At 40.3% G+C, this 24,114-nt stretch overlaps 1 protein-coding gene across 1 annotated transcript in view; it reads right to left on the bottom strand.

Moving 5' to 3' along the window:
* The window catches only part of ankrd13b (ankyrin repeat domain 13B), a 54,803-nt gene that overhangs the window by 17,280 nt on the left and 13,409 nt on the right, over nt 1-24,114 (bottom strand). Inside the window, exons 2-7 of the mRNA XM_055226132.1 lie at nt 13,380-13,515; nt 10,912-11,036; nt 7,957-8,002; nt 5,893-6,036; nt 3,821-4,061; nt 1,658-1,724 (exon numbers count right to left, since the gene is read on the bottom strand). Of these exons, the coding sequence (XP_055082107.1) occupies nt 1,658-1,724; nt 3,821-4,061; nt 5,893-6,036; nt 7,957-8,002; nt 10,912-11,036; nt 13,380-13,515 (759 nt within the window). The remainder of the gene's footprint in view (nt 1-1,657; nt 1,725-3,820; nt 4,062-5,892; nt 6,037-7,956; nt 8,003-10,911; nt 11,037-13,379; nt 13,516-24,114) is intronic.

A 24,114-nucleotide genomic window follows, 5' to 3' on the forward strand; every position in this document is an offset into this window, starting at 1 on the left:
CACACGGTACACACACACGACGTAGATTGTACCGACCGCGCCTCATAACACAAAAAAACATACAGATTTTCTCCTTAAAGCACGAACTTTATTCACCTTTAGCGTCTTTCCTGAAACTTCCTTCCACACTGACAACTTTCCTCTTCCTGAACATTTTGTGATGATTATTTGCAAATATTTCTCAGTGTCACTTGTTGGGAAAATGTCATTAGTTTATTGTCGATGCAAACATTAAAGCAGCACAGACTTATTTTAAAATGACAGTCAAGCCTTCATTTACCGTCTCACGGGCCACATAAAATGACGTGGCGGGCCGCATTTGGCCCCCGGGCCTTGAGTTTGACATATGTGCTCTATGTTTATACTGAGAGTGGAATTTAAACTGACAACCTTCAGATCAGTGGACAAACGCTCTACCAACTGAGCCACTGTTGCGTTTCAGAAACCAGACCACAATTCTGCTTACAACTAGCAAGCTAACAGCGCACCAGCCTTCTGTCCTGGTTCGTAAACACTAAAAAAACGCCGTGATGAGATGCAGACAGAGCACATCTGACTCACTTGGTCTGAAATGGTTGTTTTTACGATGTACATGTGTCTATGTGCAGTCGTCCCTCACTATTTCGCGGTTCACCTTTCGTGGTCTCACTGTTTTGCAGATTTTTTTGTGCAATTTTACTTTTTTTTTTACATTTTATGAAGGTGCGTTGTGTTCTGTGTCCTGACGAAGAGGCGCCAGGAAGAGGTGTGGTCAGAGGAACTGTGAAATACACCTGAGTCACGAAAAATCTATTAAACAAGAGAGAAATGTGAGAAAATGTTAACGCCTGTGTGAGAAAAGTGTATAAAGTGTGTGGTGAGGGGTTTTACAGACAAAAACAGAGAGAATAATGTAAAAAATAAAGATTTCATGGATTATTTCTAGAACGTGACCCCCGACATAAACCAGGGACAAACTGTAAATATCTGGGGTCACGTGAGAAGAACTGGTCCTAAATTATTAAAAGTGAAATCAAAACTATTTCTGCTGCTTCTTTTCTACGTCTTAAGTCTCTCTCTGTCTTTTTCAATCGTCTGGGACTAAACTGATCCTCACAGCTGCTCTGGTCCATCATCATTTAAGACCAGAAATCACAGCCCGAAATAACTCGAGTGATTCTGGACAAATCTCAAAATGAAGAGCTCAAACTGGAAAAATGACAAACCGTGACAAACTCTGACAAACCGTGACAAACCGTGACAAACTGTGACAAACTGTGACAAACCGTGACAGACCGTGACAAACCGTGAATAACCGTAACAAACCGTGACAGACCGTGACAAACCGTGACAAACCGTGACAAACCGTGACAGACCGTGACAAACCGTGAATAACCGTGACAAACCGTGACAGACCGTGAATAACCGTGACAAACCGTGACAGACCGTGACAGACCGTGACAAACCGTGACAGACCGTGACAAACCGTGAATAACCGTGACAAACCGTGACAGACCGTGACAAACCGTGAATAACCGTGACAAACCGTGAATAACCGTGACAAACCGAGACAAACCGTGACAGACCGTGACAAACCGTGACAAACCGAGACAAACCGTGACAAACCGTGACAAACCGTGTCATGCAGCGCTCGGTGTCTCTTTAAATCTGACTTTACCTTGGCTTCGTAGCCGTTCACCATCTCGGTCTTCTCGCTCCTCCAGCCCAGAATTCCCGACTTATTCCTGGAAAAACATCAAAACAGATCAGACTTCTGAGAAATCCTGCAGCAAATTACAGATTAATCCTGTTGTGTTTGGTTCAGATAAAGTCGCAGTGTCGTCGTTTTACTGGAGACTTTGCTCCTAAATCATGCTCTTTATACGTTTTATCAACCAAAAACAAACGTCCAGTAACAAATCTGAGCACAGTTTACAATCATTTATGATAAATTTATCACTGAACCAACATTACAAGGAAACATTTTCATATAGTGTAACAATATAATGAAAATAATCTATGTATTTTCATCTGTTGTATTTTTATAACTTTGTGTCAGGAGCCCAAAGAACTTCCACTCGTGTCCTTGAGCAAGACACTTTATATCCCTTTACAATCTGTCTGTAAAAAGAATAACCATCACTGACTTTGAATGAAAAGTGCTGTCGTAGTAAAGCAAACAACAACTAGCATGCTAACAGTGCACCAGCTTTACTTCCTGGTTTGAGGATGATGATAAACACTCTGCAGACGGGCCACATCTGACTAATTTAGACTAAAGTCGATGATTTTACGATAAAATCTGGACTGGGACAAGAAAGGTGCAAGAATAACGAAGCAGTGCGTAAACTCGTGTCACATGACCTGACCACAATGCATTTCTGTTTGTGATGAACACGTTTACCGTATCCGGGGCGTCGTCTTGTCGTGATTTCTTGCTAAACTTGATGAATATTTAAAAACGGTGACTTAAAGTTTGTATCCATCATATTTTGCTTACTCCAGTAGAGCCAGCGCCCTGGACATGACTGATGACGCGCTCGCTCCGCCGCTCTCTGTGCGTGCTCCGTGAAGCTCCATAAATATATTATCGTCACGGCGACGGGATGCTGAGCCAGGCGAGGTTCAGGTGACACGTGTCAGGCAGGAAGATGCACACCTCAGCCTCCGTGTAAGGCCGTGTTAGCGTCCTCTCCCAGACTCAACACTCCGATCTGTCCCTGTCTTTATCCATAGAGATGTCTCTGTTTGTTTATGAAGCTCGGAGTCTCACGGTAAAACAAAGGAGATTTTAAGACGCCAGACGTTTTAAACAGAACGTTCATTACGGTTAAATGATTTGGGGAAAGATCTAATTGTATTTTCTCAGACATCAAGTCGATTTATCATTCATGTTTTGATCATTTCATTCCATTTTTGACATTTTGGACTTGATTAAAAGGATAAACTTTGACAAATATCCAGTTTGGTGTTGGTATAAAGTGGAGTCAAATAAATTCTAAAAGTTAACTACATCTATTCTTCATTCTTACAGGTCTGTTCTGTGACAAAGAGAGCAGAGGTTTTTATGTTTGATAAGATTCTGTTACTACGTGTAATTAGTGTAATTTAAACTTTATCTGCCCTGTAGTAATAAAGCTTTTTCATTATTTTGTACTTTCAGTTTTCTATTTGAGGCTGGTCCACTGAACTGAACTGGAGACACTGAACTGGAGACACTGAACTGGAGACACTGAACTGGAGACACTGAACTGGAGACACTGAACTGGAGACACTGAACTGGAGACACTGAACTGGAGACACTGAACTGGAGACACTGAACTGGAGACACTGAACTGCACCGAAAGGACAGTTGTGCACATTTTTTTAGCACATAATCTAATCATTACAGTGACATTACTGTAGTGTTGGTCCTGGGTTTAATCTTATCTTTACAGTTACTCAGGGGCTCGTCCTGGGTTCAGCTTCACGTTTATTGGTCCCATTTTGATTTTTATCTGATTTGCACGAGGCTGGTGGTCGATAAACGCCTCAAGTGACACGCGACGCATTTTTAAACCGTGAGTGCATGAGCTGAAACTTTTTATTAAACCGTTTCTTCAGACTCTCTTGGAGACAAAACTAAAACAGTCTTGATACTTCGGTTTGTAGCTTCTTGTTACTACACAAACTCTAGATAGTAACAGAAGTGAGGATTTGACGAGCCTGAAGTGCCCAAATAAACCAGGGTCCAAGCTCGTGTCATGGAAAACCCCTCGAATTGTAAATCGCTATGACAACAGATCCATTTTGGGTTCAGCTCATTACAGCCGCTCTTAATCCGCGGTGATGGGGTCCTGACCTCTCAAAGGCGATGTTGCGTGTGTCCAGTTGAGTGGTGACGACGGGAGCAGACAGTCTGGCCGCCACCTGCTCGTCGCTGGGCAGAGGAGCCGCGAGGAGCCCCAGAGCGCCCCCTGTCCCACAGCAGGCGCCGTTACTGCCTTGTCTCACAGGGAGAGAGCCCAAGGACGACAAGCACAGAGTCTCACAAAACACCAGCTGTCTGTCGTGGTCCACCTCCATCACCTCTGCACTGGAGTCTGAGGGAACGAGAGAGAAACAGAGTCAAACTTCAACCAGGAAATAACTTAAAGGGCCGGTATCACGCCGTTTTCTGATGTTATATAATGTTATAATGATGTTTCCTCGTCACACACAGACCTGGAGTTGTGTTTTGTTTCATTCTCACATGTTTAACACACAAACCTGCAGATTTAGGCTGAGTTCTTCTCTCAAACAGAAAGAAAACGCTCTGTTCCACCTTGTGATGTCATCGTGTGGTGATACAGGAAGTGCTCCGCTGTGTTTTTAAACTCCACACACCTACATTTATAGAATTATTTGGATCATTTCAACAAATCTGGAGATGCCACTTATCTTGACTGAACTAAAGGTAAAAGGAGGAGCTAACTTAAACTACCACTTGATGACATCACAAGGTGGAACAGAGCGTTTTGAGCTTGTATTTGAACATGTATTTGAGCTAAATGTGTCCTGCCCCAGCACAGATGCAGGGAACAAGCAGCTCTTGGTCAAATTATGGCGTCTGCTTCAAATCTGAAAGCATTTTATTGCCGTTTTCGTTGTTCAAAATGGTAAAAACTACAAACATTCTTCTTAGCCATCCTCGACACTTTACAGGTCTGTTCTGTGACAAAGAGAGCAGACGTATTATTGTGTAAAGTGGAGAGAGGAGGTGGGATAAAAATACACAGAGGTGGGTGAACAGGGGAGCAGCTGACAGACTGTGACAGAAGTGCAGAGGAGGAAAAGGCAATCGACCAAAACAGTAGAGCCCAGAAACAGAAGGAAGAAGTCATTTTAAAAAACACTTTTTATAGACACTTATTCACTTTGATTATGACTCTGCAGGTTAAGACAGAGCTGATTAACATTAAACTTTACTGTTTACAAAGGGAAATTTAACCATAACTTAACACGAGTGACAGTAGAAGTCAATAAAAACACAAACGGCTCATTTTGGATTACATTCAAATTCAGTATTTTCTAACAAACAGGTTTTTATTCATTTACCTTAAAAACTTTCTTACATGAAGTTATTGCAGTGATCAAGTGTTTGTCTCTGTATTTAACTCATGGGGTGAAGAGTGAAGAGACAATCATTAAACTGTCCAAGGAGGGAATAAAGCAAAGCCTTCTGTCTTTTACTCTTTCACACAGTTAAGGTGGTATTCTATGTTTTATTCTCTTTCACACAGTTAAGGTGGTATTCTATGTTTTATTCTCTTTCACACAGTTAAGGTGGTATTCTATCTTTAACTCTCTTTCACACAGTTAAGGTGGTATTCTATCTTTTATTCTCTTTCACACAGTTAAGGTGGTATTCTATCTTTTACTCTCTTTCACACAGTTAAGGTGGTATTCTATGTTTTATTCTCTTTCACACAGTTAAGGTGGTATTCTATGTTTTATTCTCTTTCACACAGTTAAGGTGGTATTCTATCTTTTACTCTCTTTCACACAGTTAAGGTGGTATTCTATCTTTAACTCTCTTTCACACAGTTAAGGTGGTATTCTATCTTTTATTCTCTTTCACACAGTTAAGGTGGTATTCTATCTTTTACTCTCTTTCACACAGTTAAGGTGGTTCTTTTACTCTTTCACACACTTAAGGTGGTTCTTTTACTCTTTCACACTGTTAAGGTGGTTCTTTTACTCTTTCACACTGTTAAGGTGGTTCTTTTACTCTTTCACACAGTTAAGGTGGTTCTTTTACTCTTTCACACAGTTAAGGTGGTATTCTGTCTTTTACTCTCTTTCACACAGTTAAGGTGGTATTCTGTCTTTTACTCTCTTTCACACAGTTAAGGTGGTTCTTTTACTCATTCACAGAGTTGTCGTCTTTCTGACCTTGACCTCTGAAGATGAAGCTGCGGTTTCCTCGTTGCCAGGTCATCTGCTCAAAGCCGGTCAGAGTGGTGTCCACACGCAGACTCTGACCGCTCTTCCACACTCTGTACGTGTCACTGGGGCAAATCCTGGAGACCAGGGGCACTGAGGGCAAGAGGCAAAGAGTACTGATAATGGAGTAGTGGTAGTAGCAGTAGTAGTAGTAGTAGTAATGGTATTTGTATCAGTAAATGCAACAGTCAGAGTCTGAATATGATTCTTAAATGATCTTAAAACCATGACAACAATAACACAACATGTAGGTCACTGGTTCAAAACTATTTATTCAAATGTGAAATATTTGGTCCCTATAAGTCCTCACTGAAACCCCCCACTGTGATCTGCTCATGACCCCGCCCCTCCACAGACATGGCTCCAGTCGCGGCTCCAGTCGTGGCTCCTCTCGTGGCTCCAGTCGTGGCTCCTCTCGTGGCTCCAGTCGCGGCTCCAGTCGTGGCTCCTCTCGTGGCTCCTCTCGTCGTGGCTCCTCCAGAGCCGTATCATTCACTAAACGCTTCATAAAGTCTCACATCAGCACTCATACTTTAATATTTGGATGGGCTTGATGTGTCAGCAGAATGTGCACAATTAGTCCACTTTAAACATGGAGTCTTGATGGTTTCCGGTGGACAAACTCTTTAACACTGAAAGCCAAAGAGGACAGAGGAGGAGTGCGGATCGCCAGTGTCCATGAAAAACAGGAAGACCCACAATCCCCCGGGGCGGATCATAATGATATTAGCTCGTTTCCACGGCGCTGCGCTCACATGGGACGCATCATACTGACCAATCTGGTCTTACAATGGCAAAACAGCAGCTATCTGACTTTTTAATTTGATCTGAGGAAAACAGTTCAGGTGCATGCACGCCGCAAAACAACAAAGCATCTTCATTTAAAGGTGCAATGTGTAACTTTTATTGTGCTGGGTCTGCCACCTGTGTGTCTGTGTGTAAATGACTTTAACAGCATTAAACCGTCTGTATTACACTGTTTTCTGATGTTCTAATGTTTAACACACAAACCCTGCAGATTTAGGCTGAGTTCTTCTCTCACATAGAAAACATCCTGTTCCACCTTGTGATGTCATCAAGTGGTAATACAGGAAGTGTTAACATTCATATATTATTGATGTTTTTCTTAAGACCCTTGGACAATGAGACACGATGGATGGGAGCGTCCTGGGTAAATAAAACTACAACAATGGAATAATCATTAGTTACTGAAATATTTTGAGATATTTACATGTTTTTGCCTGGAGATTTTGTCTTTACTGGTTTTAAAAATGCTAAATGTAAAGATTTTGTCACATTTGGCCCTGACAGAGACTCTTCCACACTTGCTATTTAAAAAAAAACCCTGAAAACTGACCTGTTTAAGTGACTGCACCTCCTTATTTATTTCTTTAATTTGTGTTTTGTGAAGTGTCTTTGAGCATCAGAAAAAGCTCTATACAAGTGTTATGTATTATTATTATTACATAAGGTATAAACTGCTGTGGGGAGATCATGTCTTGTATTTGAATAAACAGATTTCTTTCTTTTCTGTTTTCACGTGTTCTTTAGGTCCGTCCAGTGCCAGGTGCAGAGCTCTGGAAAGGCCCTTTTCCACCCGATGAAGCAACACAATCAGAACCAGGTCTTTCTAATCAGCAGCGGAAACAGCTGTAACTGAATTAACTTAATACTTTAAAATTACTACATTTAACAGCGTACTTAGATTAGGCTCTTAATCTGTCAAGAGACCATAATAAGGTGTAATTAGATATTTCCAAATCTAATCAAACTCAACTACGCAGCAGCTGTAAAATGAATATATTATGGGACACTTTGATAAACAAACTTATGTGCGGCTGTAGTGGAAAAAGTGGAACTGTTGCTATAGGAATTAACAATGTGCAGCTAAATATTTGTCTTCTGACTGTGGAAAACAAAGTCCTCAAAATGTCACGTGTGGCAGGAAGATGAAAGTCATGAACGACAAAGCGACGTGGACGTGGACGTGACGTGACGTGGACGTGGACTTACCCCAGCTGGTGAACTCCCATTTCATCTCCACGTAGAAGTCCTGCGCCTGCGTCACACAAGACAAACGGATAAGAATATTGACTTTGATGAAGGGAAATAGTTTAGAGGTAGAGCAAGATAAACCGGTGGAAGGACGCAAAACGCCAGTGAATTAATGCACCGTTTGTGCGGCGAGGGACGGGCGCTATAAGAAGCTCTGTGTGGGCTACGATAGAAGAGACGGATTACAGCAGGAGGACGCAGTGTGGGAGCAGCATATGATAAACAATGTGCAGCGTTTGGCACTTCTAAACTGTGAGGAGGCATTAGACGTTAGCTGTTTGTTTAGAGGTTGTTGTTGCTTTGCCTGGAGTTTTCCACAGTACGATGTTTCATTTTGCGTTGACTCAGCTGTAGGTGTGTTATTAATTTAAGACGCCTTGAAAGATAAAATACAATGAGCAGCATCACGTCTCCACAGATCAGACCTGTAACTTGGCTATAGATTATTTTAATACGAAGCAAAAACAAAACATCTTCATCTACATGTGTCTGTTTGAGCTGCACAAGACAAAAAATAACATCTGCAGAAAATGTTTAAAAGCTTCAGTTCATTCTGGATCGTGTTCGTTCATGTTTATTCTTGCACTTTGTTCATATTTAGTTGTGCACTTTGTAAACACCTCCAGGAGCACGGACGTTTAAGACAATGAGCCGATGAACTAATCCAAGAACCTGATGTCACCTGTCAGTCTGTTTCATTTTGATAAACGGTGCAGTCTTAAAACAGCAGATCTGCAGTTTGTCCCTGTGGTCGACTGCACACACATCATCTGTATCTGTCACCATGTGTACACCGAGCTCCCTGCATCAGCACCGCTCTGAAACGGCTCTGAAACAGCTCTGGAACGGCTCTGAAAACTGCTCTGAAAACGGCTCTGAAACTGCTCTGGAACGGCTCTGAAAACTGCTCTGAAAACGGCTCTGAAAACGGCTCTGAAACTGCTCTGGAACGGCTCTGAAAACTGCTCTGAAAACGGCTCTGAAAACGGCTCTGAAACGGCTCTGAAACAGCTCTGGAAACTGCTCTGAAAACTGCTCTGAAAACGGCTCTGAAAACGGCTCTGAAACTGCTCTGGAACGGCTCTGGAACGGCTCTGGAAACGGCTCTGGAAACTGCTCTGAAAACGGCTCTGAAAACGGCTCTGAAACTGCTCTGGAACGGCTCTGGAACGGCTCTGGAAACGGCTCTGAAACGGCTCTGAGATGGCTCTGAGACGGCTCTGAAACGGCTCTGGAAACGGCTCTGAAATGGCTCTGAAACGGCTCTGAAACGGCTCTGACATGGCTCTGAAACTGCTCTGGAACGGCTCTGACACGGCTCTGAAATGGCTCTGGAACGGCTCTGGAAACTGCTCTGGAAACGGCTCTGAAACGGCTCTGAAACAGCTCTGGAAACTGCTCTGGAAACGGCTCTGAAAACAGCTCTGAAACTGCTCTGAAGCGGCTCTGAAACTGCATGACTCACAGCTCCACAGAGGAGTTTCCCCCGTCACATTACAAACACAGATATTAAGACTCAAAGGGGCGGGTGCGTTTGTTTTTAAATGACGCTGCTTCAAAGAGGTGATGAAGCGGACGCCTCGCTCAGGCTGCGTCCGGTCCGACTCGCGCTGGTTTTATTGTGGCGTGACGCTCTGTTTTACTGCGGCCTCTGAAGACTCCATGTGTTTATGCAATAACTGTTCATTTATTAAGGGAAAATGTTTGTGGACGACTCCAGTATTCAGGAAAAATAGAATCCAGCGGGTTGAGTCTAAGCCCGCGGTAATAAGCACCGCACTGACATGCTTTGGTTTTATTAGGGGTTTGTCTTTATTTTTTATTGTATTGTAAACTCCTGCTGTTATTGTACTGTCAGGTTCTGTTCTGTTGCATAAAGATCAGGCGCAGAGGCACAGAGATCGTTCTGTACATTTTTATTGTCAGTTACAGCAAAACAGTCGGGTTAAAGGCAGCGTCCAGCAACATTCAAAGCAGAGTGGAGTGAGTCGTGTCTTAATCGACGTCTGGAGTCTAACAGAGTGAGATGGCACCAGTGTTATATAAACCTCCCATTAAGACATTTAAAGCAAAGTCGGACAAGGTGAGTGTTTTATAATCCTCAGAGTGGGGTTCACACATTCTGATAGACAGGGGCCACAGATTAAATATTAATTGAACCTAAATGTCTTGGTGTGAGCTGGAGGAACGACCCGATACAGAAATTGAACCCCCAACCAACAGCTCAAATGTAAAAGGTAATTTAATAAAGAAAATCCACTGGAAAAATATTATAATTTGAAGGTTGGCAGATCAAATCTCACTCTCGACATAAACATCAAGGGTAGAACGGACAAATCCACTGACCCACAGACCGACGTGTGAATGTGTGTGTGAATGTGTGTGTGAATGTGTGTGTGAATGTGTGTGAATGTGTGTGTGAAGGTGTGTGTGAATGTGTGTGTGAATGTGTGTGAATGTGTGTGTGAAGGTGTGTGTGAATGTGTGTGTGAATGTGTGTGTGAATGTGTGTGTGAATGTGTGTGTGAATGTGTGTGTGAAGGTGTGTGTGAATGTGTGTGTGAATGTGTGTGTGAATGTGTGTGTGAAGGTGTGTGTGAATGTGTGTGTGAATGTGTGTGTGAATGTGTGTGTGAATGTGTGTGTGAATGTGTGTGTGAATGTGTGTGTGAATGTGTGTGTGAATGTGTGTGTGAATGTGTGTGTGAATGTGTGTGTGAATGTGTGTGTGAATGTGTGTGTGGCTCATTGACACTAGAAGGTGGAAAAGCGCTGTATAAAAACGTGACCATGTACCATCCCAATCAAATATCACGTGTGTCTGGAGCGCCGTCTCAAACATATTTTTCCATCGTATAGCTCACGTGTGTGTTGTGTTTGTGCGTTTGTTTGTGCGTTCGTGTGAAGCTCCACCTGTCTGAGCCGCTCCAGGAGGATGGGGATTCCAGCCAGTCTCTTGGCAGTCCTCTGGTAGTCACGGTAACGCAGCACCAGACGCACCAGATCGGGGTCCCGCGTGCTCACCGCCTCCTGCAGCACTGGACACAGAGCGGGTCAAACACGAGAAAAACAATGAAAACATGGACTTTGTAAAATGTTTTTAGACTTTGAGGGGAGTTTATGTGTTTGGGTTTGCAGGAGCGTGTAAAATGTTTGTGTTTTGATGTATGAAAAGCACAAATTAACTTAAACAATTCGATTTTGCGAGGTTGATGTTAAAGAAGATTTACTGGGGGGTATTTAGAATTAAACTGTCACACAAGTAGATCAGGATTTTACATTTTGTTCATTGCAAGCTGAAATATAAGACCAGCTGAGTGAATGACTTAAAAAACAGATCCCCTGACTTCCTCTTCTCTTCACAGTTACATTTCAGTTGATTTTTAACATGGGCGGACATAGGGGGCAGGTGTAAATGAGCTTTTTCTGAGCAGTTGAGGCTCAAATGCAGGACAGTAGAGACGACTCAAACGTGCATGAATCAGGCGTAGTACATCTGTGATCAGGGTTTAAGCTCATGATTAAAGAACACCGTCATAACGTGGTTAAAAGTCGATGTTCGTGTGTTTTATTTACAGCACCATCTTGAAATTCCAATCCCATCATGTCAGATCATGTTACGATTTAATTCCTATGGTTTGTCCTACTTTGTTTGCCCAAATCCCACAACTTTGCAGTATTGAGCAGGCACAGATCAGTCACTCAGACCTCATTCAAAATGTATGAGCGCAGTGATTTAGGCCGGGCAGGGGAAGTGCTGAAACTGAAGTAGGACAAGGCAAAAGACACTGAGTGCAGAGACGGTCCCATTCATCTCAATGAGCTAAGATCAGGACGGGCCCGTTTGAATTACAGGAGCTGAGCAATGAACGCTGGGATCAGACAATTTGTTAAAGCCAAAGTGAGCTATCAGTTTAACCGTGAAGACCGTCGTTAAATAATGCATGTGTTCAATCGTTCATCTTTTACTGCTCAAAATGTACCAAGAAGATGTGGATAAAATGAAACCTGAAGAGGCCCTGAAGACGTATCGGCCGCCTCCTCCTCCACCTCCTCCTCCTCCTCTTCCACCTCCTTATTATAGACAGATAGGAGCCACATCTAAATGTTCTGTTTCTGACCTGCCTTAGGACAACGGACGTAAAGTAGCTATTGTGCTAATTCCAGCACATTTACATTGATGCTGTTTGTTGACATGTTGATTAATATGCACTGTCCTAATTAAAATAAATAAATAAAAATAAATACATAAAATAAATCCGTCCATAAATTTCAGAATGATGAAAAATACACTCAGACGACAGTGATGTTGTGAATTTTACATCATTTAAACTCAAATTCAAACCCATGGAAGTTTATTGTAGACTGTTTATATAAATGCACATAGCTAACCTGCTAACTACAAACAGGAAGTGATCATAAGTGCACCTCTGGCTCCAGACTCACTGCGGCTTTTACAGACATTTTGAATAAATGATGCTCAAGATGTTGGAGATTAGTTCATTTATTTATTTACTCATAAAAATCTGAGAATGAAGTGTTTATTTTTCACGAATTATGTAACAACTATAACTAGACTTTATGACTGTTTATATAAATGGACATAGTTAACCTGCTGCCGCTGCGTTCCAAACAGGAAGTGATCATGGGGGCACTTCCTGCTCCATCGACTCCAGTTCACTTAACATTAGAAAACTGTCCCCCTCCATCTGTAAATGCTGCTTTCACATCAGTTTGGTCTTAAAATGTTCATACTGACTCACTCTACATCATCTTGACATTTTTATTTCACTATTGTGTCTGTAACTCAAAATATGAACATTAAAAACAGACTAAACTCAGACAGTGTAGGGGTGCTGTGTAAAAATCTGATTTTGACTCATTAAAAACACATTTTTACAACATAAATACAAATCAAAATTCTATCAAATATCATCTTGATCGATCAATCACTTGTTTTCTCACACAGCCCAACTCATCAACTCATCAGTCAGCTTCTTTCTTTCCCTGAGGTCGCTCCCTTCAACAGCCTCGCTCCTGATTGGCTTTTTGGTTGCTATGATACTCACAGTCACAATTCCAAATATGTAAATCTCCAAAGCTCAGCTCATCTTTACTCAGTTTATGAGTTAGACACGACAGAAGATGACTTAAGTACATTATTTATTGTAATTATTTGCATTAATGACTTCACATTTGTTGGTAATCTCAATAAGCTCTTGTTTAGTGGAGCAGTGAGCGGACAAGAGCAAAGGGCAGAGTGAATCTAGTATGAAAATGTGTTTGTTCTGTTATTTGTTTCATCGACATAACTCATTACTCTGTTTATAAACTCTTATAATCCTGATTTCTCCCATAACATTAAAGCCAGATGCCCTTACCTGTCCACCCGTTGCGGTTCTCCTTGTAGACGTCTGCCCCGTGCTGCAGCAGGACGTGGGCACACTCCAGATGTCCCAGAGTCACGGCCAAATGAAGAGGAGTCCTGCCCCGAGGGTCCACCACCTCCAGGTCTGTCTGCGAACGGGACACGAGGAGAAAAGGGTTTAATGTGCTGATTTTTGTTTTTGTAAAGATCGAAATCACAGCGTCGCCTTTTAGGGCTGAACATGAGAAAGGATTTAACCAACAGAACAGTTAGAAAATCAACAATGAAGCAGAAACAAATGGAGAAGTGTCCTAGAGCGCCCCCTGTAACCCTGAAGAGAACCACAGAGAAGGGGAGGTCCTCTTGACGAGCAGCTGCAGATGTGTTTGCATGTATTACTGTATTTTCCGGACTATAAATGTCACTTTTTCATTGTTTGTCCGGAGTGTGACTTATATATAAGTCTCTGGAGTTGGTGGATTTGTTCAGAAGTGACACCGAAGAACTCAATGGATTTATTGATTTGGAGTGAGATCCAGAGTAAACTTGTTGTTGTTTTTTCTGCTTTATTTATCTGATTAACTGTTAATATCTTACGTTAACAAACCAGACACGTGTTCAGTTCTGTCTGTGCTTCATGGAGCTGAATAAATATAAATGTGTTACGTTAGCGTGATGTACTGATATTCAGCCTGTTGGTCCACATTTTATTATTATTATTACAACTTGACTTTAAAGATAAAATGTCTGTTCTTGGTCTTGGATTTCATTAAATAAATCTTCCCAAAAAATGCGACTAATATGTTTTTTTCTTCATTATTATGCATTTTTTGGCTGGGGCATAGTCCTTCATCGTTTTCCATAGAAGAATTCCATCTGGTTCTACTTTGTTTGAACGTCATTTCAACGTTTGATCGATACTCAGTAAAGTTCAGATTATAATTCTATGTTTTCATATTGCTCAACTCATCTCAGATTTAATTTAATGGAAGAATCAGACTGAGAAAAGTTGAGTTACGACTTGCACAATCATCTCACCAAAACTGTGCTCAAACCAGGACTAAACCAACACCAGACACACCCTTTTTGTGATAAAATTACAAAAAAAGCGCACTTATTACTTATTGATATGCTGGTTGGTAAAAAAATACTCCAATCAACCTCAGATTACAAAACCAGTTCAGTTCAAATGAGCCGAGGACACAGGCAGAACATGAAATTGAATTTAACTGTGTGGACCTCACAGATAAACAGAATAAGACGTCACCTGTCAGTCTAAAGTCCCATTTGAGCTGCTGACGTCTCACATCACTGCCTCCACTGAGAATATTTGAGTTTAAAAAAGGGAAGGTTTTCATTTACGCCACGGCTGTGGAATGTGCAGCTCAAACCTTTTCACACGAGGAAGAACTCGGAAGAAAAGTGGAGAGAAAAGTTAAAAGATGAATGTGTCTCTATGAGGAAAGGCTGATGTGACGCAACAGACAGAAGCTCTAAAGCAGTGGATCTGAACCTGGGTTTGATCGAACCCCAGGGGTTCGGTTCAGGGGTTCGGTTCAGGGGTTCGGCAGAGGTCAAGACACGCCCGACTCATATGATTCGTGGACTGTGAGCGTCTCCAGGCCGTGTCCCAATTCAACAAATGCACCCTTTGATGTGTCTATTGAAGTACCGCCCGGTTAAAAATAAAAATAATTTCAGTGTGGTATTAAAAAGGTGATGTCTGTGTTAAAAGGTCTGTATGTAGTTTGTTGTAAGTTCATGCATTGTATTGGCTTTATTCTTTTAACACAGTGATGCACATTAATGCAGGTTCATTTTGTGCACCAGTAAAACATACATATGTTATGAAACTGAAAAAAATATATATATATTTTTTTCAATAAAGAAGAGTTCAGTGAATGTGCGTATGAAACTGGTGGGGTTCAGTACATCCCACAAGGTTAAGAACCAACTGCACTAAAGGATAAAGACTCAGACACAGTGACACGGAAAAATGTGTTTGTGTGTCAGACAATGAAAAAGAGAAGGAAAGAAGAGAAGGAAACAGAATGAAAGAAATGGAAAAGGAAAGAGAAGGAAAGAGAAATAAAGGAGTCCAGAGGGAAAGAACGACACTGTCAGGGATTAAAGAATGGATTAAAACATATTCTGAAATAGGGTTGTGCAATATATCACAAATATATCACAAAAGTATCACAAATACATCACAAAAGTATCACAAATACATCACAAAAGTATCACAAATACATCACAAAAGTATCACAAATATATCACAAAAGTATCACAAATATATCACAAAAGTATCACAAACGGATGGAAATTGGACTATTAGTTGTTATTAGACTGGAGTTATTTAGTTGGTGGTGGAAAGTAACAAAGTAGTAAAGTACTGTACTTAAGAATTTTGAGGTATTTGTACTTTACTTAGGTACACTTTTCAGTGGGTACTTTTTACTTTTCAGTTGTGGAGTAGTGAATGCAGTGGAGTAGAAAGTACAGATACTTTCTCTCAAATGTAGTGAAGTAAAAGTACTTGATCTGAGGGGTTATTTTTATGTTCGTGGAAGCATCCTGACTCAAGTTTCCGAGTTCAAGCTTCAACTTTGAGCAAAACTAAAATAAACACACAAAATTCATGAGAAAAATTCAAAAGTTAATTTGTATTATTTTTGATGAACAAAATATGTGTCATTTTAATCAATATCACGACATTTAACACTAATAAAATGAACAACACGAGTGAAATTCTGTGACTTTTTACTCTGAACGCACATTTTTAAACAGGGACTTAAATACTTTTACTTAAGTAGATTTTTTCATGTGATACTTTTACTTACTTTGACTTTTTACCTCTGTATCTGTACTTTTACTAAACGAGACTGAGTACTTCATCCACCACAGTATTTGGGTAAAAACACTCCTGGTTGTGGTTTAAGCCTCTGCAGACGCTCATGTGCCTGTGATTCTTGTATCTCATCAGTTCATATTTCAGTCTGGAGTTGTTTACAATGTGACTCTGAGCAGAATCCTGCTGCAGTCCAGCTGAGCTCGTAAAAAAATAAAATCAATACTCAGATAAAACCCGTATTAACACAAGGAACTCATCTGAACAAGGATTATATCTGAAAAATATAAACGTCAGGATCTTTCCAGGTTTTGAGGTCTTGATCAGAATTAGTACAAAACCTCAGGGGAAAATGAGAAAGATATGATTTTATGCTGAAAATGACCATAATCTGTTTAAAAATCAGTTTTTTTTCCCATTATCATCGTAATGTTGAAATTGTACTGAGCATCAAACATTTTTCTAAATCATGTTTGATTCACACTGGACTTGTTTTTGTTCTGCAGCTGATTTATAAATGTGCACTTTTCTGAGGCACGTGTTTGTAAAAAATACAAAAATCTGTTCGACAAAAACTGTGAGGAATCCTTTTCACAAACAAGTAAAGTAAAGTCAAAATAAGTAGCAACTGCAAAAGTCTCAATAATCTGTCACTATACTAACTGTATCAGTGAATAATCATAAATACAATATGGAACAATATTAATCATGTGCGTAGAAAGTGCACATGTGCATTTGAGTGTTTGGATCATTAGCGTCAATTTACACAAATCAAAGGCATGAAATTCATTACAACCGTGAGTACGACATGATATAAACTCGCAAAAGACGTGACTTAAGTTTCGTAGTATTTGCTTAAACCAGGGGCGTCCAAACTTTTCTCATTAAGGGCCACATATAAAAAGCAGACAAAGCTGAGGGCCGACTGAGGGCCACAGACTGGTCAGTACAGTGAATACTTCAACTCTGTGTGTTTATTACATGTTAGACTGAACCACTAGACCTTTATTCACACTTACATCCTCAATGGGACAATATTTGAGATGGGCAGTAAGTAGATTTTCAGAAATGTGCAGTAAAATGTATTGTTTAAGGTAATATGGGCCAATTAAACTGGAAGCCTGAGGGCTAAAAAAATTAGTCTGAGGGCCGCATTTGGCCCCCGGGCCACAGTTTGGGCATGCCTGCTGTAAATGTTCAATATTACGATCCATTACCTGAGTTTATGTGAAAGGAGTTAGGAAAGAAAGGAGACACAGGAGCGAGGAAGTAGGAGATAGGAGAGCGTGTAGTCTCAGTTACAGCCATTAGTCTGCAGTGTGGCCGTTTATCAACTTTATCATTGTGGATGTCCAGGTCCAATCTGCCCGGCTACACTCTCACTCCTTATTGCAGTATCATTGTGGGACCCGGAGGTAAAGACGGTCATAAATTATTTGAGCGAGCAGAAGCTGAGCTGCTCTGCATGTCTCCAGCTCCGCACAACACAAAAGGTACGATATTTAGACGGAAGAAGAAGAGGTCAACGATGGAAAAAGACCAAGATGAGTGACCACAGAATCCAAGAAAATCGGGTTAAAAACAGGTTATGGATCAGGACTCAACAATCTGAGAAATATATCGGCATTTTCTCTGACGAACAGCGAGTGGGATTAGATCTGTGAGTTAAATTTAAAGTGCAGTTTTTATGCAGAATGAGACACGATATTTTGTTGATTGTGAAGGAAATTGTGGTTTAATTTGATTGCTGTTCCTCTTGCAGCTCTAGTGTGAAACAACAAAACAACTCCAGGTCTGTTTGTGACGAGGAAACAGTTTTATGGACCTTTGTGAGAGTTTATAAGAGCGTCCTTCATCAATAACTTGCATTTCAGTTTGATTTATGCATATTTGAGTAATACTGTCATTCATTCAAGGCTTGAGTATTCAGAAAATATCTGTTTTCACGTACCCCCTGTCTCCTCCCACTGCTCTGTACGTATTTCTCTGTGACTCATATTGGCAGTGTTCAAAAATCTCACGTAAATCTCACATTTTTCACCAACAAAAACAAGTAAATGAAAATCTGCTGCTACAATGAAATGCTTCTATAAAGAGGAGAAGCCAGCGGCAGAAAATCAGCTCTGCAGATCTGAACTCCATGAACCTGTTTCAGAATCAGGCCATTTTAGATCAATACTGCAGTTTACTGTGAACAAAATAAGGATCTAAATATGTTACAGTTTAAACGGACATGTGGCGCTGTTTTCTGATCTATAATGTCGTTTCCTCGTCAAAAAAAAAAGCCTAGAGTTGTGTTTTGTTCTTCTCTCAAACTGAAAACACTCTGTTCCACATTGTGATGTCATCATGTGGTGATACAGGAAGTGCTCCGCTGTGTTTTTAAACTCCACACACCTTCATTTATAGAATCATTTGGATCATTTCAGCGAATCTGGAGTTGCCACTTATCTCGACTGAACTAAAGGTAAAAGGAGCTGTTCACTTGGAAACTACCACTTCATGACATCACAAGGTGGAACAGAGCATTTTGAGTGTTATTCAAACATGTGTGAATGAAACAAAACACAACTAGAGGTTTGTTTTTGAGGAGGTAACAACATTTTTACACGGCTCAAAGCTACAAGAGTCAATTTTGTGTAATATTGGACTTTAAATACCAAATAAGCAAGAAAAACGCACAATATGTCCTCTTTAAACTTAATTATAATACTAAGAAAAAAGGTTTGATAGTACATACATTTCAATACCACAGTTATTTATCAGAATCAGATAACATTATTCATCCCAAAAGGTTCGTTCAGTTTGTAGAAAAGTAGAAATACACAATCATTCACTAAAAACACAACAATATAAACAGTGACATCACCTCATGGTCTGTTCTGATATGGATCAACACTTTCTGAAAACTATTCAAAGGCCAAACTTTGATCGTTTTAGCATTGATTAGTATCTGGATATAGATTTTAGCCAACTCCATTTAAAGTTCCGCAGTGCAGCTTTGAGTGAAAAGTACTGCTCGACTTTCCCGATACGTCTCTGGAGTCTCCTCGTTTGTGTCCTTCCTCTTTGATTATCGACGTCTTTGAGAACAAACGTCGCCGCGAATCGTCTGTATTTTAAACCTGCGCTTCTTGGATCAGACGAGGAGCAGCTACGGGAAAAGCTTTTACTAAAGTATTTCTAGAGGACTACCATAAAAAGAAACACCCAAAACACATTCATATTTTTAAACAACGATTTCATGTGAATATTTATGTCCGCGCTGGAAAGGCTTCAGTAAACGCATACATTATGTTTAATTTTTAAAGAACACAGTTGACATGGTAAAACTCTAATGCAGCGATAAATTATGTCCGTTGTTTTACCAGAGAACAGAAGCACAGACAGGACTAAATATGGGAAAGATCCGTTAGAGGGAAGAGCCACAATTTGCAAGGGAAATAAGTAGTGCAACAAAACAAGCATCATGGAAACTACAGTCTGTGCAAAAGGAAAATGCTTCTGAAACATCAACACAAACATAATTCATGATAAACAGTTGATTAAGAGAGATTCAGGCTCGTTCATGCTTTATAAACACTAATTCAGGAGTAGTTTAGGGCTGTGAGATGAACGACAAGTGAATCACAATCTGAACGAACGCAAATCACAAATCTAAAGTGTTTTAAGTTTCATAATTTCCTCCACAAACTAAACATTTCTTTTGTTATTCTGCATAAAAACGTTTAATCATGTACCGGTAGCTTAGATCTGCACAGACGCTCTGTTCTAAATGTGATTCTGGTATTGTTTAAGTTCATATTTCAGTGTTTTTGTTAATTCTTCTGGACGTTTTTAAAATGTGAACTTTAAACGGAATCCTTTTATTAAAACATAAAGTGCAAATCTAATCACGATCGCAAAGTTCGACAGAAACATGACAATTCGATATTCTTTGTGAATCATGGAGCCAGTATTTTGGCCATATCACCTAGTCTCATTCAATCATAAACTGTAAAGTGACTGACTGAGTGTGACGTCACCACAGCTTCAGCTCCAAATGAAGCTCATCGGGACCAGAGCAGGTTAGCGCAGTTAAGTCATGTCCATTTATATACACAGTCTACGCGTTAAATTCATGTTTGTACAGCCTAATATCACAACAGCCGTCCACAAAAACGTTGATTAAGTCTCAAAGTCTTTTCCTTTTAAGAAGATTCTCCCAAGAAAACCGGTTGATCCCAAAATAGCTGGAGCAAAGATGGAGGAAGTGGTCCATAAAATCAGCAGAACTCCCAGAGGAGAAAACACTAAACCCGAGAGAACGATGAGGAAAACTTGAGTCAGCTCTGTGTGTGTTCAAGAGGAGCCATGTAACACACTGCCTCACACACCACCAACAACTGTGTATTTACAACACGGCACATCCAGGGTCCCCCAGGACGCTGCAGGGGCCAGAGGGAAAACCAGTGGAGTCAAGGAGTGGTTCAAACAAAGACAGCAACAGTTAAACACATAAATACATATCAAATAAAACTGTTTTTTGGTCTAACTGTGGCTTAATGAACCAAACGGGTTATTCAGCCTCCACCAGTGTTTGGGAACGAGCTTTACAGACAGTTTCTCCTGTAAACATCATGAAGCCTCTCGCTGTTTTGGACATTTACTGAAGAGCAGATTATAAAACCATAAAACTGTAACATACAAAGAAATATATGCTCATTACAATCATACTTTTATATTCCTATAATCAAATATTATTCTGAGCTACATAAAACAACATATAGTATCTCATTATAATATAATATATGCACAACATTAGCTTAAAGGCAACTACAGATCATGAAAACCTGTGTAAAACTGTTGATTAGCATCATGCTAACATGAATGGAAAACCCCATAGACATGCTAGCGCTATTAGCGTCTTCTATTTTAGCGCGAATATACACCATAAATCAATTTAAAATGCCTAAAATGAGTTTATAGAGTGAGCTAACATGTTATAACGTTACAATACTCACAGACAGATGTTTGCATGGGGCCAAATGACACTTTAAAGATCTTAAACACGGAAAAATGACTGAACTGTTTAAAGTTTGAAACAATATGGCAGCTACGGTGGCTCTGAGTGGACAAAACAGATGAACTCAAACAGAAATATCTTTCTCCACTGGAGCAGAACAGAGGTGTTTAATGTACTGAAATATCTTTAGTGACCTTTAGTGCAGTTATTGTGGGTGTGGTTTTGCATTGACCTGTCAATCTAAACCAGATTCAGACGACAACGCTGGATTTAAGACACAGAAAGACTGAAAACACGGCTCCCTGCGCTAAGTTACTCCCCCTTCAGAATGCTGCCGTGACAAGTGAAATGTTCAAAGGGACAAGGGACTCAAAAATGATCAACAATGAAACTGAAACTTAGAATTTTCAAAAGAATAAAAGGAAACTCTGTGCTGTATGTGTGTTAACAGGTAAAACTCAACAGAAATGTAATATTTAAAGGTCCTGTATTACACTTAATAGACTCTTGTAGCTTTAATCCATGTTCTAATGCTGTTTCCTCCTCAAAACACACACCTGCAGTTGTGTTTTGTTTCATTTACACATATTTCAGTAATTCTGGTTTATTAGTCTGTCTCTCAAAACACTCTGTTCCACCTTGTGATGTCATGAAGTGGCAGTTTTCAAGTGAACTCCTCCTTTTACCTTTAGTTCAGTCGAGATAAGAGACAACTCCAGGACTGAAATGATCCAAATGATTCTAGTGAAGGTGGAGGTTAAAAACACAGTGGAGCACTTCCTGTTTTACCACATGATGACATCACAAGGTGGAACAGAGTGTTTTCTGTTTGAGAGAAGACCTCAGAATCATATTTTTTCAATATTATATACATGGTTAGTATTTAAACTGCAATGTGATCTGGCTCAAAGAAAAGTGTGATATAAACGTTTTGGGATATTGTCACGAACACATTTTAGAGCAAAAAAAAAACCTGAAATCCAGCGACGTGCAGCAGCCAAGACTTCACAGCTCAGCAGCTCAGGGAGGGACGGGAGGAAAGGCCTTTAACCTCAGCTTTCTAGGAACTGGCAGCTTGTTTCACAGTTTGAACGTCTCATGTGAGTACGGTGTGTTTATATAGCGCTTATTCTAAAAACCCAACGTAATTAATGTTGAGTGATGCTGAGTTTGAGTTTGCTGTTACTCTTTAATCTGTTCACTCTTCATGGCTTCTGTTTGTGCACAGACCTGTCACCATAACATAAACCCTGATTTATCACAGGGGTCACGTTCTACAAATAACCCGCAGAAGTATCAGCTTTATTTTTTACATTATTCTCTCTGTTTTTGTCTGTAAAACCCCTCACCACACACTTTATACACTTTTCTCACACAGGCGTTAACATTTTCTCACATTTCTCTCTCGTTTAAACTCTCTCAAAGTTCAAACCTTCGTAGGCGTCTTTGTCGGTGCAGAACGTTTCATCGACATTGTGGGTTTTGTCGGGGAGAAAACAAATCGCAAACGTACAGCACTTCAGAGTCACACTGAGATCCAACGTTTATGTAAATTTGTCTGAACACATTCTGTACTGGACAGGAGACACGGCACGGAGGAGACTGATGGACAATGGTCTACAGTCCAACAGCCAATCAGGACGCACGACACAATGGTCTACAGTCCAACAGCCAATCAGGACGCACGACACAATGGTCTACAGTCCAACAGCCAATCAGGACGCACGACACAATGGTCTACAGTCCAACAGCCAATCAGGACGCACGACACAATGGTCTACAGTCCAACAGCCAATCAGGACGCACGACACAATGGTCTACAGTCCAACAGCCAATCAGGACGCACGACACAATGGTCTACAGTCCAACAGCCAATCAGGACGCACGACACAATTCATGTTCATACAATGTAAAAAAAGACAAACTGCACAAAAAAATCCACAAAAAAGTGAGACTGTGAAAGATGAGCTGTGATATAGTGAGGGACGACTGTACTACACTATCAAATACAGACAATAAACGATAATACTGAAACTAATTTATTCCACTGACACAAAAACCAAGAGCAGATTTAAACCACACAAACTATTATAAATCTACAATATTGTAAAAAATCATGAGCTGCAGTAAGTTTCTGTCTGCTGTTTGCACAAAGAAACACTTTAGTCGTCAGATTGAGTCATAGAAGTGATTTATTCAACCTTTTAAGGCTTAAATCTGATCATTTAGCCAAAAGAACAAACATGTCCCAGTACAGCAAAGATAATGTATGTTCCAGCTTTCATACGCGGAACGATAAATCGATAAAGTGATTAACGTGTAAATATATACAGAATTAAAAAGAGACATTATAACATGTGGATACAAGAAGCAGAGACCAAACAGGAAGGATCAATACTGGGAATCTCACTATAAACTATAATCAGATCCTATTTAAGCAATTTAAGTGTCGTTATCTAAAACACGTCTGTAAAACACGTCTGTAAAACACGTCTGTAAAACACGTCTGTGCGATGTAAAGTCACATATGTCAAACATGTACAAGTGGAAAAATTACAAACAAAATGCAGTGTTTGAAATATTATACACCAAGTTTACTTTTAAAAATATATTTATTTGGTTTTATTCCTTGTTTTTATTAGTTTTTCTGCAGCTTTTGGGCAGTTTCCTTAAAGAGACAGATTATTTCCTCGAGCGTAGAGCAGGAGGAGAAGAGGAGAAGAGGAGGAGACAGGAGGAGCAAAGAGGAGGTGAAGAAAGAGGACGTGAAATTAGCTGAAAAATAAAGATGTGAAGAAATGAGTGGAAAAGTAACTATTACAAACCCCCTGGACAGCTCTCGTTTTACATGTGGTCACTTTATAACAAACTGATGCCATGGAGAATCTGAACATT

The sequence above is a fragment of the Periophthalmus magnuspinnatus genome, chromosome 13, assembly GCF_009829125.3.
Source record: "Periophthalmus magnuspinnatus isolate fPerMag1 chromosome 13, fPerMag1.2.pri, whole genome shotgun sequence".
Taxonomy (NCBI): Eukaryota; Metazoa; Chordata; class Actinopteri; order Gobiiformes; family Gobiidae; genus Periophthalmus; species Periophthalmus magnuspinnatus.